Below are 16775 nucleotides of genomic sequence, written 5' to 3' on the forward strand. Positions count from 1 at the left end.
GAGTGCAAACAAGGGAAAAGCAAGAAAGCACTAAAAAACGGGGTAGAAGCAAAGAGAAAGCAGTGAAAACGAGGAAAAAGCAAGAAGAAGGCACTAAAAAACGAGGGGGGAAGCAAGGAGAAAGCTCTCATAAAATGGGTGGAGAAAGCAAGTCGAAAGCAGTGAAAATGAGGGAAAAACAAGGAGAAAGTTTTCAAAAAAACTGGGAAAAAGCAAGGCGAAAGCAGTGAAACCAAGGAGGAGGGAAAAGCAAGGAGAAGGTACTCAAAACGGCGGGAAAGCTAGGAGAAAGCAGTGATAATGAGAGAAAAGCAAGGAGAAGACACGCCGAAAACGGTGAAAAAGTAAGAAAAATAAAGGAGCAAGAGTGATGCAGCAGCACAGGGAGAGTAGGCAGCATGGTTTCAATGCTGCATGACCTACCGTTTGCGCCTTGTCCACCTACCTTTCCAGATATTTTCCGCCTCTCCCCCACTTGGAGCGGTGTCTCTGCTCACTTGCAGCACAGGGGCTCCTATCCGCCACCATTTTTATCTCTGTGCCTTGTTATAAACATGCCCCTGAACCTGACGCATACTACAGCCAACATTTCCTGTGTGATCCTACCACAACCAGCATCCTTCCAACCATGCAATCTGAAATGGCACCCAGATACTGATACAATTAAGACTGTTCTGTGACTTCTTCATGAGTACACAGCTCTATGCGTATGTGACTGTACATCCAACCAGGTCAATGGGGTTTTGCACTCAGAAGTGCGGATCGTTTGATAAAGCATGGCACCATTAGTGAGAGGGTTCCAAATTCTTCTAACATTTACATCCTTATCTTCATCTCTCAATGTTTGCAGTCGATTACAGATGGGGAGGGATAACCAGATGGGCCAGTTTCTTAGGTGTAGACAAGGGGAGAAGTATTTTTTTCATATTTTCATTAGGTATGTTGGAGAGGATATACTGCTTTCCTCTTTAGCTATGTTGGAGAGGATATACTGCTTTCCTCTTTCAAGCTTAATGGGAGATAGGAAGCGTTAAAGTGATCAGATGATCGTACGCTGTGTGTTTGTGTATTAGAAGCTGTCACTGTGTTTTCTTGATTGCTGAAGTTTAATCTGTTAGTAGCACTTGTCCCAAAGTGTGTTAAGGGATGAGTGGTCCAGAAGATCATGATGGCATCCTTTTGTCTTCCAGCCTCTTGTGTAGCTGAAGCAGACTGCAGCCAATGTCGTCCAGTAAAGGCGTGGGAGGAGCTCGCCGGCGACGGACCCGCTGCCGGAAGTGCTTCGCCTGCATAAGGACAGAGTGCGGAGAGTGCCACTTCTGCAAAGACATGAAGAAATTTGGTGGGCCGGGCCGCATGAAACAATCCTGCATGATGAGGCAGTGCACTGCAGTGAGTATTTTTGTGTGCTTGTATTGAGGGGGATGTTTTGTTGTGGATGAAAGTCTGTGGGCATTAGGTTGTGACCTATCTGCTAGCGCTTAGCAATGTCACATGGTGCTTCCTTCAAGAACTCAAACAGGCCCTAGAGGGAATCTCATCAAGCCTACATGTTTGGCACATTTGGAAATTCATATGACAAACACTGTCCAAGCGCTTGTTTTTCTAATGGAGTGTGGTGCTTAAAGGTTTGGTTCAGATGAAACCACCACTCTGTCCAAATAAGGGCATCCTTTTGGAAGGCAGTCAGTCAAGTCTTAGTCCTAAGGCCTGATTCACTGCTTATAATGTGCAACTACATTGATAGTTGGCTTTCTTTAACTGGAAGGGACCTCTGGATCTCCCTGAAGCATGTGGAGAATGTGATTGAGAGCCCTATAGGATAGAAATGCTTTGGACCGCTTTCTAAATCAAACGCTAGGGTGCTCTACTGTGATAATTGTGTTAGTATTGTGTCTTTCATGTATTTGTTTTTTTCCCTAACCCTAAATAACTTTTTTTCCCTCAAACACCTCTTTTCTCTCTTATTCTTGTGCATATGGCAGCCAGTGCTCCCACACACGGCTGTGTGTCACGTGTGTGGGGATGCTGGGAAGGAGGACACTGTTGAATCGGAAGAGGAGAAATTCACCATGTCTCTCATGGAGTGCACCATCTGCAATGAAATTGTACATCCACACTGCATCAAGGTAAGCTGGTGTTATGTCTCGGTAATGGAAGTGTTGCCCATTTTGGTTTATCAGCATACCCCATTGGTGGCTCAGTGTATGGATTCTGCTCCTGGTGCCCCATATGTGCTGTTGAGCGGTCGCCTGGTGTCGATCAGCATCCCTCTTTCACTGTTATGTGATCACCAGTTAACATCTGCATTTTGGCATTGGCATTCATCAATTTCAGACTGAAGATGAGGTTTTTTTTTCTGGGTCATTTTTGACATATTTGGCCTGTCTGGTGTGCAGACAGGAGTAATGTTTGTACTGTTTTTCATTTTCCTGTCGCATGTTACAGTATGTTTACATTTGCTGGTGAAAAGTGCAGAGATTTGTGTAGAAAGTTTTTTTTTTTAAAAAGATAAGTGCATATTGCAACATCTAAATTGTTTTCTTTATTAGGTTATACATATGTTACAAATGAATGGATTTCATCCATAGCATAGCGCTCCTTCATTCTTTTCTTCATACTCATTCCTCTATTTGTCTTGATCACAATGTGCCTATTGTGGTTTTTACTAACCTCCAGACTGAACGAAGAGTCTATAAAATGTAGGGAGGCATTTACTGAAATTGAGAAGACAAATTCTCTGTTTTTATGTAAAAAGGGAACCCTCACCCTAAAGTACCATTCAACCTTGGTCATTCAATCTCTCCCTCATGCAACTGCTTTAGGTTTACATTTTTTTTTTAAAGGTGTACAGAAAGATGAGTTAAACTTTTAAAGTTGTGATCATGTCTGGGGTCACTGGTCAGTGGCAATCTGATTTAATCCTGAAAAAGGGAGAACGGTTCCTGTTTATTGCAGAAGCCCATGGAGCCATTTGGAAAAGAGGGCTCTTTTAACAGTATGTGTTCTTTTCTCCCTTGACGGTTCATAAGTATAGTGGGCTTGCTCCCTCTTTACAGACATATAATTCCGTCTTAAGTTTGCATACATATTTCCTGTACCATGTGGCAGAGATAGACCGGATGTGATGGAGATTTAAATTAAGATATGTGCCGCACGTCTGCAATTTGCATGCCCTTATTTACCTTTTATTTCTCCTCAGATGGGGAGGGCTGACGGAATCATCAATGAGGAAATCCCAAACTGTTGGGACTGCCCCAAGTGCAAACAGGAGGGCAAGACAGGCAAGGTAAGGTGGAACCCGAAGTCCTACTAAAATGTCAGAGGTTCATATGTATATTATGCTTTTATCTGCTATGCATCTATTTTGTTTCTGTTCAGTGGATTCAATCTTTTGTTAAATGTATGCTGCTGATTCCCTTTTAGTTTTTCTACTAATTCCTCAACTCTTGACAATGGACAGCCCTTAGAATCTGAGACATTATTAACTTGATGGAAATCAGTGCCGAGTATCTGAGCCCCATCTGATTTTCGAACTTGTAATATTGAAGAAGATCATTTGCTATGCAAGGGTCCTGTGATGTCCAGGGCTAATAAGAATCTAATTCTCTTACAACTGCTTCTCTTTGAAATTTTGTATCTAGAATGGTGTTCTCTCGACTCTAGTTCATTGTTTTGTTTTAATTTGATATTCCAAAAGCTGGGCTTTACCAGGTAGGGTTGAGAGAACCTTTCCTACAGACTGTACAAATTGTAATAAGTTTTTAGTTCGGGGTGTGTGGCTGTAGATGCACATGATTTGCAGAAGTGCGCTATCAAGTGCCGGGCTCGGATGATTGAAAGTTGTTTTTGTTCGAAAAAGTTTTTTCGAGCAACAAGGCTGTGTGACTCCTCCATTTGGTGATACTGCGCATGGGCATCAACTCCATTGTTTGATTGATTGTTTCTTTCTGCCGATGGGTTCAGATGTACTCTCTGGCGCTCCGGTTCGAGATCCTTTCGGGCTCCCTTTGGTTCGCCAGTAGATTCCCAGCCCCCACCCCCTTACTTGACCGTATTTTCGCGATAGCATAGTTGCTTTCCGAGCAAAATAACTTTTTGACCGTCTGGTTCTTCTACTCTGCTCAAAGGCTTACGAGCTATGCCCGGCTGGGCCCATTCAACTTCGACAGAACTTATCTGAAAATGAGCTGCTAATGAAACACACTCTGTTTAGTTTCTGTTCGAATTGCCATTCCAAATACCCTCGCACCCACCAACATTCAGTCTGCAATCTATGCCTCTCTTCAGACCATCGGGAAGACACGTGTGAGGCCTGTAGGTCTATCCGATCTAAAAAGACCCTTCGGGACCGATGTGTGTGTCACCAAGAAATGCACTACAGACAAGCAGACCCCACACATGACCTCTTTGGTCGACAAGATGAGTAAGAAGAGGAAGCAGCATCAGCCCAGGAAGAATCGAGGATTCAGAGTCAAACTGAACATGATCCAGCGATCCTGGAGTCTGCCCACAAACTTCAGATTGTGAGTACAACTGCCCACGATTCGAAGCACCAAAAATCGTCTCTGTCCAAAAAAACTGCTCCCGGTCCGCCACTGCATAAAAGCCATGGTGCGCTCCGACATATAGACTCAAAAGCCCCACCCTCAAGCTCAACACTGAAATTTCGGCCTACAGCAGGGGTCTCCCCCCTCCCTGAAATCTGATTCCACACCGACACATCAAACAATAACTTCAGTACCAAAAGACAAGGGACATAATGCTTTGGCTCCGAGCACCGGCACCGAAACCAAAACTTTACTCGGCACAGAAATGTTACACCTTCGGACCAAAAACTCCACTAAACCAACAGCGATGTGAAAAGGGTGGCGAAAAGTGGCACAGAGGACAAAGGGCACAACACAACAAGGAGCAAAATGGGCAAAAATAGACAATCACGGAAAATTACATACACAAGGCATAACAATAAAAAGACCGACAAAAAGGCAATAACGGGCACAGCATGCCGACCTACCAGCGTGACAGAAGAGCAAGGCTTTACCACTGGACCACCTGAGGTGAGGCGCATGCAGGACCCTGCGGGTGCCGGTAAGTAACAATTTAATTTTAACTGACAAATTTGCCCAATATTTGTCAGAAAACCAAGTCGACAATCCCTTTCATTCATGTACAATCTCGCAACTCCAATGTAGGTTTATTCAACGATTTAATCTCGTAGACTTATGCTATGTAATTTTGTGTTGGTGTTGGACTGGGGTCTACTATACAGAATTTCATATCAAGATACATAAGCAATCAATAGTATATAAGTGCATTTGTTTCTGAATGTCACAGGGGAATTAAGATGGCCATCTGAAAAAGGGAGTTCAAGTTCAATTGTCACCAGTTGAATTTAAGTCACTTGTGTCAATGGTTAGTATCCTCTTCAGCAACAAAGACCCTTCCAGTACCAATTAACAAAACACAATGCTCAACCTTGGAATTATTTTTTTTAAAGGCAACTAGCTTTTCTTTTGGTTTAAGCCTTGCTGGTCGTTCATTTGCATTCAACGTGAACATTTAAATACTCAAAATTCCTAACCTTTTGAGTTCATTGTGCATATCATCTAAGATTGTTTTTTTTCCCTGTAAAATCCTTAAATATTATTAAAAATGATCGGTCCTGGTCTTTGAAAATTCAGTTTTGTTGCCTGATGCTTTAAAGTACTTTTGGCCCTCTCAATTTTGGTTCTAGGATATCACAGATGCCTCTGGTAAGCGCCGTACTGACAATGGAGAGGAAACTGTTCGGTGGAAGCTGACAGATGAGCCTGTACAGAACAAAAAGAAAAGCATGGACGACTCTCAGGGGCACAAGCGTAAGAAAGAGAAGGAGCCACCAGCAGACACTGGACCCAAGAAGAAGGTCTGTATTGATTTCTGTTATAGGCAGTTATGAGGGCTCTCATACCAAGCTCACAGGATGCTATGGTGATCATTCTTCAAAGAGGTCAAAAAATATAACTTTTTGTGAAAAATAGGGAACAGTGTCAAGTGAGAAAGCATATAAGTAATACAAATGTGTTTTTTGCAAAGTGTATGCAGATTGTATAGGAAACTTGGAAAGTACTGATTTAGAGAGGGCACTGTTGAATGGCATCAGATTAATTGATGATGACCGGTTATGAGTCCAAGTGGGTGTGTCTCTGTGTGGGTCTCAGTCGGTCAATTGCCATTACTGAAAGAGTGACTTGGCACCCATAATTCTGCTGTCTGGTCCTAAACGGGCGTTCTTGAGGAGTTCTGTTGTATAATCTTCTAAAACGCTTATTTTATATAAGGTGCTGCATAGCATAGCAATCATGTATTGTCACCCCTTGGAAATTTTCGATATTTTTCATCCACTTGGTCAGAAAGCTGCAGGAATAGGGGCACACAAAAATATTGTACAGCATTTGGGTTTAGATGCAAATAGGTGGTTGAAAGATAGATTAAATATTTATTTTAGAACAGATACTGTGCTTCATGCCTAATTTTGAACACGGTGTGCTACAGAGATGTACTAATGATATCCAGTTTCGCCACCCTGCTTCCTCATGCTCAATCACTTACTAGTCAGTCTTCAGTTGCATTGTGACCTGGCACACCAATGTTGGCTTTTCCAATTCTTCTCAACACATTGCTATATTAGAGACCAGTAACTGCATGGCCTATAATTAATGTAATCAGGTCTGCACCCTATCATCTCACATTTCCCTCTTTTCTCTAACCTGTATTGTCTGTCTCACCATATTTCTCTGTCTGACCATATTTGTTGGATTCTTATTTCTCATGTTTTGTTCTCCGAACAGATGACTTGCTACTTATACTTCTTACATGTAGTGGAGTATTAGTTTATGGTATCAAGCCTTTGAATTGTGCAGGTCAGTCAGTTCCCTATGCCATAGTATTGCTAACTCCATTGAGTACTTGCTTTATTTTGTGTCCTGATTGATGCCCTCTAACTGCAGAATTCTCAATGTAGTAGTGTCAGACTGGATCTGGAAATCTTGAGCATTACCTCTGTGTGCTGCTATTTGGCGTTGATTGGCTCAGCGGCGGCTTCAGAAGTGACGTGCACAGTGCCTCTATAGGCACCAGGGTAGTGCGCTGATATCCGTTCCTTTCTTTCCCCGCCAACACTGTTGATCCGAAGAGCTACCTCGGGCATTTTTTAACTACTTTTTGCAACTTTTTGTCAATCCTTTGTGAGTATTTTGGCCCAGTGTACATACTAGGGATATGTCCCCTAACAATAACCTTCAGGTTTTAAACATTGTCGGTAATGTTAGGCAGATGTCTGTGTTTGATCCCTGTTTGGTCTGTGTCTGGTGCTTGGGATCGGGCCATGATACTAAGTCCTGAGCCGAATGCAAGTTGAAGCATTCCAATGTGATCTGCGAGTGGACAATGAAGCTCCTGGTGGTGCTGCTGAAGAAGGCTCTGCATTGTTCCCATTCCGGAGGGAGATCTTGGGGTCGCTCCTGGAGTCGTTCCCAAGGGCAGTTGTCTCCCTACTCCAAAATGTCTTCCTCGAAGTGAGGGTAAGTACAAGAAGAATTCAAAGTGTTCTTGGGCTTCCCCATCCAAACGAAGTGCCCCGACGCCATACTCCTGCAATCTACCTACAGAACCACAGCCCGGCCCTGCTCCACACTTCCTCTAGTTCCCCAGAGCGACCCCTGCCCAATTAAAATAATTTTACAATGCCATCTTTGGGCCACCGACTCCCTCTGGTGTGTCTTCGAGCCCCAAAGAGCCGAGAGGTGCTCCTTCTGGGTTACTGCCAGCAGGTTTGCCCCTGACACCAGTCGGAACCTTCGGGTCAGCACAAGAGCTAGTTCAATGCCACCAGGTATACCTCCACCCACCCTGGCCTTCCCTATGCCACTGGACCACAAGCCTATTGCCATTTCCAACTCCAAGACAGCACTTTCCTGAAGCTGCTTGAATTCGACTCTGCGGCTGCCCAGATCATGAAAACCTCTGTACGTGCCACCCTTAGACTCGTCCCACTGAAAGGGAAGGGGGGGGTCAAGAAGAGGAGTATGGACCCTTTGAAGTGGACCCTGACCAAAGAAGACAACAGGACGGAGGAGCTGGGTCATGCCAGTGATCTGGATACCTCCCTAGACTCTGGTATCTTTTGTAACTGTGATGGGTAGGGCAGTGGAGGTCCTTGTGCTACAACTGCTGGCCGTCAAGGTCAAGACCAATATTATGATAATAGTTGCTTTACTCAGGGGCTGGATCTGCACAGCCATTACCTCCCTTTAATGAGGCTCTCACCGTCGGTCTTCTGGGGGCCCGGGATGAACTTTGCACCACAGCTCTGGTGCACCGCTTAATTGCCCGTCCCCATCATCCCACCGCGGGAGACCCAGCATTCCTCTCCCATTACCCCCCCTTGAGAGTGTGTAGTTCTCCAGTATTGGGGTGTCTTTCATAGATTTACATGCTTGAATATTCCCTGTCGTCGAAGTGGGAGCCCCACGGTAAATAAAATAGCAATAAAACTAATCATATATGTACATAAGAACATAATTACATTCATCCTAAAACCATAAATACTCATAAGTACCAAGGTTAGCATTAACACATAGAATTCCATTAGAAGAAAAAGGCACTTAAATAGCATATCCATGTCGTTATGCTAGTCCAAACTACAACCAATCGGGCGCAAGCACCCTCTAGAACCTTCTCCTCAGAGGCTCAGGCCCTCAGATTTTCTACCGCACGTCGTGTGAAAGGAGTCTCCCTGAGCTCTGCTCAGTTTTCAGCTTCTTTTTGAATTTCTGCAGCTTTTAGGATGTCTTCAAGTAAAGAAATCTCTTTTTCGTCCATGTGCTTCTTGTGGGAAGTTGCAGCTCTTCACAGAGGACCCTCACAAATGAGAAGTGTATTTACTGCCTCTATCTGGAACATGAGGTAGGCAAGTGTAAAATTTTGCAGGATTTTTTCAACCAAGACACTTAAGGACAGGGAAGGGCGTCTCCTTCTGGGTTACAGAGGTTGAAGGGTAAAGATTCACCTCTTTCTGATGCAGATAGCCTTGCATCTGGGTTGTCTAGAGCCACTTCCAAGCGTAGCAGTGTGCAGGACTTGCCCTCTTCTTTCCTAAAAAAGAGCAAGCTTGAGCTTCAGGAGGCTCCTGCTGTGTCTCCACCTCTTCCTGCTACGCCTACGCCCCCGAGATCTGACTTGCAGGCTTCCACGGCTCCTTCAATGAAAGTTTCCGCCAAAAAATGTGCTAAATCATCGACGATCTGTCCGATGACGAGATCTGCCGTTTCTGGCTCTTCGACGACTGTGACGACTACTTCTGCCAGCAGGTCGTCGATGGCGGATGCGTCGACGTCTTCAGCGTCGACAGTGGTGTGTGTGTGAGGCTCAAATCAGTCTAGTCGACGATTCCTATTTCATCGTCGACATCAAAAAAGACTGTGACGACTACTTCTGCCAGCAGGTCGTCGATGGCGGATGCGTCGATGTCTTCAGCGTCGACAGTGGTGTGTGTGTGTGAGGCTCAAATCGGTCTAGTCGACGATTCCTATTTCATCGTCGACATCAAAAAAGGGAGTCTCGTCGACAACCAAATCTTCGTCTACGTCTTCTGTGAAGAAAGCCTCTTCGTCGGCGAGAACTCAGTCGACGACTGCTCCGTCGACAACGGCTTTGTCGACTGCTCCGTCGACAACGGCTTCGTCGACTGCTCCGTCGACAACGGCTTCGTCGACTGCTCCGTCGACAACGGCTTTGTCGACTGCTCCGTCGACAACGGCTTTGTCGACTGCTCCGTCGACAACGGCTTTGTCGACTGCTCCGTCGACAACGGCTTTGTCGACTGCTCCGTCGACAACGGCTTTGTCGACTGCTCCGTCGACAACGGCTTTGTCGACTGCTCCGTCGACAACGGCTTCGTCGACTGCTCCGTCGACAACGGCTTCGTCGACTGCTCCGTCGACAACGGCTTCGTCGACTGCTCCGTCGACAACGGCTTCGTCGACTGCTCCGTCGACAACGGCTTCGTCGACTGCTCCGTCGACAACGGCTTCGTCGACTGCTCCGTCGACAACGGCTCCGTCGACTGCTCCGTCGACAACGGCTCCGTCGACTGCTCCGTCGACAACGGCTCCGTCGACTGCTCCGTCGACAACGGCTTCGTCGACTGCTCCGTCGACGACGGCTTCGTCGACTGCTCCGTCGACGACGGCTTCGTCGACTGCTCCGTCGACGACGGCTTCGTCGACTGCTCCGTCGACGACGGCTTCGTCGACTGCTCCGTCGACTGCTCCGTCGACAACGGCTTCGTCGACTGCTCCGTCGACAACGGCTTCGTCGACTGCTCCGTCGACAACGGCTTCGTCGACTGCTCCGTCGACAACGGCTTCGTCGACTGCTCCGTCGACAACGGCTTCGTCGACTGCTCCGTCGACAACGGCTTCGTCGACTGCTCCGTCGACAACGGCTTCGTCGACTGCTCCGTCGACAACGGCTTCGTCGACAACGGCTTCGTCGACAACGGCTTCGTCGACAACGGCTTCGTCGACGACGGCTTCGTCGACAACGGCTTCGTCGACTGCTCCGTCGACAACGGCTTCGTCGACTGCTCCGTCGACAACGGCTTCGTCGACTGCTCCGTCGACAACGGCTTCGTCGACTGCTCCGTCGACAACGGCTTCGTCGACGGCGGTCCCGTCGACGGTGGTTGTCCCGTCGACTGAGTTACCGTTGACGTCTACTTTCGCATCACTACCTCTGGTGCCAATTTCAACATCCAGCTCCGTGACACCTGCTGTTGACCCTCTGTTTCAGCGTCGTCATGCTTCTGTGGATCAGCTTCCGCTTCCACAACATCCTCAGCCTCCTTCACCTCTTTTTGCCACGGGTTCGGAGCATGACTCTGGTTCTGATGAGGAGGAAGATGATAGATTCCGGGCAGCTCGAAGTACTTCGGAGCTAGTCATCAAGTGTCAGGATTATGAGGACGATCAGGAGGATCATCACTTTCATGACGAGGAACTTTCTACACAGGTTCCCACAGCACAAATACCGCTCTCCCTCATTTCTAATCTCCAATACATGTTGGAGGATTATAATTAACATTTTCTGCCGTTTCACCATGGATCTCCTCAGCCTAGGGAGCCTGCCACTACAGCGACTCCTTTGTCTACTTCACTGCTGGGGCCATCTGCGCCTTCTGTTCAGATACAGGCAGCTGTTGTTTGTGAGAAGTTGGCCTGATATATGTTGCTCACTAGTTCTAGTGATCACCTTGTATCAGTCCAAACAACCCTTATGGTGATTGGTTATAAAGTCAACCGTATAGACCAGCTATCCTAGTAGCGTGGACAAAAGCAATCTTTTAGGCTAATCTCTTTTGGCATGTGAAGCCAGCTGTTTTACCATAGTATAACCCCTTGAATACCAAATGAAAGGACACCACACAGGTTGTTATGAAAATAAACAGTCTATTTATTAATAACAACGCCTCTGAACTCTTTATGAGATCAGAGGGCTAAGCACATGACAATACTAAAAAGGAAATACGAGTTCGCACAATATTTACACAAGTGCCTTAGGGGCACGACAAACCATATACTCAAAACAATGGAATGCGAGGAAAGAAAATACTGTAAGGAGATCCAGAGGCTGGTGGATCGGTGGGACTACGCTACAAACTAGGTAGGTAAGGAGCAGGAGGCCCACGGGACTCATGTGCAGAGTGGGAACTCTCACGCGGGATGCGTACCAACGTCTATGGATGCAACAGTTTACAAAGTTACGGATTCCGGACGAACCCGGCTGGATGGAGGGAAAACAACAGTGGACCTGGACACTAGGATAGTGGACTCAGACTTCAGCACCTAGAAGCTTTAGTTACCTAACCCACAGGCTGCGGGTGCATAGGGCTGAAGTTGCGTCGGGTTTGCTGCGTTGATCCCGTTGATGCCTGAAACAAGAAGTTGCTGGCAGGCAGCCAGATGGAGGAGTCCGGTGGTTCCAAGGATGGAACTGGAAGATGGAAGTCCTGAAAAGGAAGGGGACAGAGTCTTGGTCACTAGCCAGTGACGGTGCTGGAACCAGGAGGGAACCAGATGCTGTCGCCGCGTTCAGGTGAAGGAAGGGTCGCTTCTCTCTGCAGCTGCGCGGACCAGGAGCTGTTCTTCACGACCAGGCTGGAGGCACGAGCTGTCCCACGTAGTCTGCTGCTGTTGGCGGTGTCGGATCGTCGATCTGGACAACAGGCCTTGGCTAATGCAAGCCACGCGGTGGAACAAAGATGGCTTCTTGTGTGGACCAGGAGGGTCCGGGGTGCTTCTCTTTCTCAAGGAAGCAAGGGCCAGTCTGGGGGACCAGACTAGCAGAGTCGAATTCTTCGGGTCGTCGTCTCAGAGGGCACAAGCCAGCCGGCAAGTGACCAGACAACAGGAAGTACTCCTCTAAGTGGAAGTACCTGGAGAGACCATCTGCATTACCATGGTCAGTCCTTGGGCGGTGCTCCACTGTAAAGTCCATCCCCTGTAGGGAAATGGACCACCTAAGAAGTTTGGGGTTTTCACCCTTCATTTGATTTAGCCATAAGAGGGGCTTATGGTCGGTCTGAACTTTGAAGTGAGTACCAAACAAGTATGGCCTCAACTTCTTCAGGGCCCAAACCACAGCAAAGGCCTCCCTCTCAATAGCTGACCAACGCTTCTCTCTAGGGGTCAGCCTTCTACTTATAAAAGCAATGGGCTGGTCATGACCATCAATATTCAGCTGAGATAGAACAGCTCCCACACCCAACTCAGAAGCATCTGTTTGGACAATGAAAGGTTTGGAGTAGTCTGGACTCTTGAGAATAGGTGCAGTGCACATGGCCTGCTTTAGGTCATCTAATGCCTTCTGACAGCTAACTGTCCACTGAAATTTCTTTGGCATTTTCTTACTTGTCAGGTCATTAAGTGGAGTCACAATGGTTCCATAATTTCTGACAAATTTCCTGTAATAACCAGACAGGCCTAAGAAAGCTCTGACCTGTGTCTGGGTGGTTGGAGGAGCCCAGTCCTTTATGGCCTGTATCTTGCTCTCCAGAGGTTGAACTTGGCCTCCACCTACAAGGTGGCCCAAGTATACAACTTGACTCTGCCCTATCTGGCACTTAGTAGCCTTGATAGTGAGGCCTGCCTTTTGCAGGGCCTCTAAAACTTTCCTCAGGTGGATCAGGTGATCCTCCCAGGTGGAGCTAAAGACAGCAATATCATCTAGATATGCTGCACAAAAGTCATCCAACCCAGTGAGAACTTGGTTCACCAACCTTTGAAAAGTGGCAGGGGCATTTTTCAAACCAAAGAGCATCACCACAAATTGGTAATGACCTCCTGGGGTAGAAAATGCTGTCTTGGCTTTGGCATCGTCAGCTAACCTGATTTGCCAATAGCCAGCTGTCAGGTCAAATGTACTCAAGAACTTGGCAGAAGCCAATCTGTCAATGAGTTCATCTGCTCTTGGTATTGGATGGGCATCTGTCTTAGTGACAGCATTGAGACCCCTGTAGTCTACACAAAACCTCATCTCTCTCTTACCATCCTGGGTGTGAGGTTTAGGCACTAGAACTACAGGACTAGCCCAAGGGCTCTCTGAGGGTTCAATGACTCCCAATTCCAACATCTTTTGTACTTCAGTTTTTATGCAGTCCCTGACGTGGTCAGGTTGCCTGTAGATGTTACTCCTTTATAGGCAGACTGTCTCCAGTGTCCACCTCATGTGTGCACCAGTTTGTCTGACTGGGGGTCAGAGAAAACATTTGTCTGAAGGATTGAAGGACTTGCTTACAATCCTTTTGCTGATGCTCAGAGAGGCTGTCAGAAAAGACTACACCATCTACTGACCCATCATCAGGGTTCTGAGTGAGCAGGTCTGGGAGAGGGTCACTCTCTTCCTCCTGCCCCTCATCTGTGGCCATGAGCAAGCCCATGTCCTCCCTGTCAACACATGCGTTGAGCCTATTCACATGAAGTACTCTGTGAGGGCTCCTGGGAGTTCCCATGTCCACCAAGTAGGTGACTTCTCCCTTTTGCTCAATGATGATGTGGGGCCCAGACCATTTGTCTTGGAGAGCTGCTGGGGCCACTGGCTCCAACACCCACACCTTCTGTCATGCATGGTAAACAGTTAGGACAGCCTTTTGGTCAGGCCAAGCTTTTTGAAGTTCTTGGCTGGCCTCCAGGTTTTTAGATGCCTTCTCCATGTACTCTGCCATCCTGGAGCGGAGACCAAGTACATAGTCCACTATGTCAAGTTTAGGCTTTTTGAGAGTAACTCCCATCCTTCCTTCACAAGACATAGGGGCCCTCTTACAGGATGACCAAACAAAAGCTCAAAAGGGCTGTATCCAACCCCCTTCTGTGGGACCTCTCTGTAAGCAAACAGAAGGCAGGGTAAGAGGATGTCCCATCTTCGCCTAAGCTTTTCAGGTAACCCTTTTATCATCCCTTTGAGGGTCTTGTTGAACCTTTCAACAAGCCCATTGCATTGTGGGTGATAGGGTGTGGTGAATTTGTAATTGACACCACATTCCTTCCACATAGCAGTCAAGTATCCTGACATGAAGTTTGCACCTCTGTCAGAGACAACCTCCTTAGGGAACCCCACTCTGGAGAAAACTCCAACCAGGGCCCTTGCCACCACAGGAGCTGTAGTGGTTCTAAGGGGAATAGCTTCTGGATACCTGGTGGCATGATCCACTACCACCAGTATAAATCTGTGCCCAGATGCTGTTGGGGAGTCCATTGGTCCAACAATGTTAATCCCCACTCTCTCAAAGGGAACCCCCACCACAGGTAGTGGTATAAGGGGGGCCTTTGTTGTGCCACCTGATTTGCCACTGGCTTGGCAGGTGATACATGAATGACAAAAGTCCTTAGTGTCCTCAGACATGTGAGGCCAGTGAAAGTGTGGGGCAAGCCTGTCCCAAGTCTTGTTCTGGCCTAAGTGACCTGCAAGGGGAATTTCATGGGCTAAGGTGAGAAGGAAACCTCTAAGAGACAAGGGGATGACCATCCTCCTGGTAGCACCAGGCTTGGGGTCTCTTGCCTCAGAGTATAGGAGTCCATCGTCCCAATATACCTTATGGGCACCTGTAGCATTCCCTGCAGCCTCGCCAGCAGCCTGCTGTCTGAGGGGTTCAAGAGATGGGCAGTCTAACTGTGCCTGCCTCAAGTCTGCCCTGGAAGGTCCCCCTGTCCCAAGAAACTCAACCTGTTCAGGCTCAAGCTCTTCTAGGACAATTCCTTCTGGGGTCTTGGGATCAGTCTCCTGAGAGAGCTGATCCTCCACCTGAGGCAGGGGGGAAGAGTCAACCTTACCCCTACTGCTCTTTCTCTTGGTTAGTGTCTGGTCCATTCTTCCAGGATCCAGCACTAGTTCAGCTGGGCATTTCTTGGCCTGTGACCTAGTCACAGCAAGGACATGTGCTGACAAACCTAACATTTCCACATGAGTCCTATACTCCACATCTGACCATAAGGAGGATTCCAAATCATTGCCCAAAAGACAGTCCACTGGGAGGTCTGAACTAACAACAACCCTTTTGATGCCATTTACCCCTCCCCAGGAAAAATTAACAAGTGCCATACTATGGGAGGTAGTGGCATTGCTAGCATTGGTCACCAGGTAGTCTGAACCCAGTATTACCTGGTCAGGGTCCACAAAGTTTGGTGTCACCTTAGTGACACTGGCACAAGTGTCCCTGTAGGCCTGAGCCATTTTTCCATTAATCAAAGGCGTTTGCCTGTACTTGCCCAGAGTACTGGGACTTATTGTAGGGGTCATATCCATGTCCCCAGTACAAACAAGAACAGCCTGAGTAGGTGTTCTGACTAAGTCAGAGCCCGCCTCAGTTCCCAGGGTTAACCCCACTATAGCCTTAGGAGGATTACTACCACTACTTACTGTACTAGGGGGTGCAGGTGCCTTAGGGGCAGTAGTGGTAGGAGTTGGGCCTTTCTTGGTGCACTCACTAAACCAGTGAGTATTACTTTTACAGTATTGGCACCATGGTTTCTTCTGACCATTATTCTTCTTCTTTTGGGAATTCTGTTAATTCTGGGAATTCTGGGACCCACCCTCTTTAGATTGTTGGGGCCCTGTTGAAGACTTCTGGTCATTTTGTTTATTCTCATTACCCTTGGGATCTGCTTTCTTCTGGCCACCACCCTGGTTCTGGTTCTGCTGCTTGACCCTTCTCCTGACCCATCTGTCTGCCTTCTTTCCCAATTCTTGGGGAGAGGTCAGATCTGAGTCAATAAGGTGCTGATGCAACAACTGATTTTGACAATTACTTAAGATTTGTTCTCTCATAATTAGATTATACAATCCTGTGTAATCAGTAACTTTACTTCCCAGTAACCAGCCTTCAAAAGCCTTAGTGGCACAATCAACACAGTCAGCCCAATCTTGAGACTGAATTTTCTGGGTGTCTCTGAACAGCAACCTGTACTGCTCAGTGGTTAAGCCAAACCCATCAATCAGTGTATTCTTCAAGACTTGGTAATTGTTAGCATCCTCAGCTCTAGTAGTGAGGAGCTTATCTCTACCTTTACCTTCAAAGGAGAGCCACAATATAGCTGCCCACTGACTCTGGGGGATGCACTGGACAGTGCAGGCCCTCTCCAAAGCAGTCATCCATTTGTGGATGTCATCCCCTTGTTTAAAGGGGGGCACTATTTTACTCAGGTGTCTAGTATCAAAACTCCTGTCTTTATCCTTGG

The 16775-nt window shown here is 47.2% G+C and overlaps 1 protein-coding gene across 4 annotated transcripts in view; it reads left to right on the forward strand.

Annotated features, from left to right (window-relative positions):
* Positions 1-16775, forward strand: part of FBXL19 (F-box and leucine rich repeat protein 19) — a 287065-nt gene that overhangs the window by 56596 nt on the left and 213694 nt on the right. For all 4 annotated transcript variants that reach the window (XM_078652466.1, XM_078652468.1, XM_078652465.1 and 1 more), the window contains 4 exons: positions 1191-1392; positions 1986-2129; positions 3203-3289; positions 5738-5908. In XM_078652466.1, coding sequence (XP_078508592.1) covers positions 1222-1392; positions 1986-2129; positions 3203-3289; positions 5738-5908 — 573 coding nt within the window. In that variant the 5' untranslated portion in view covers positions 1191-1221. The remainder of the gene's footprint in view (positions 1-1190; positions 1393-1985; positions 2130-3202; positions 3290-5737; positions 5909-16775) is intronic.

This window comes from Lissotriton helveticus, chromosome 7 (genome assembly GCF_964261635.1).
Source record: "Lissotriton helveticus chromosome 7, aLisHel1.1, whole genome shotgun sequence".
Lineage (NCBI taxonomy): Eukaryota > Metazoa > Chordata > Amphibia > Caudata > Salamandridae > Lissotriton > Lissotriton helveticus.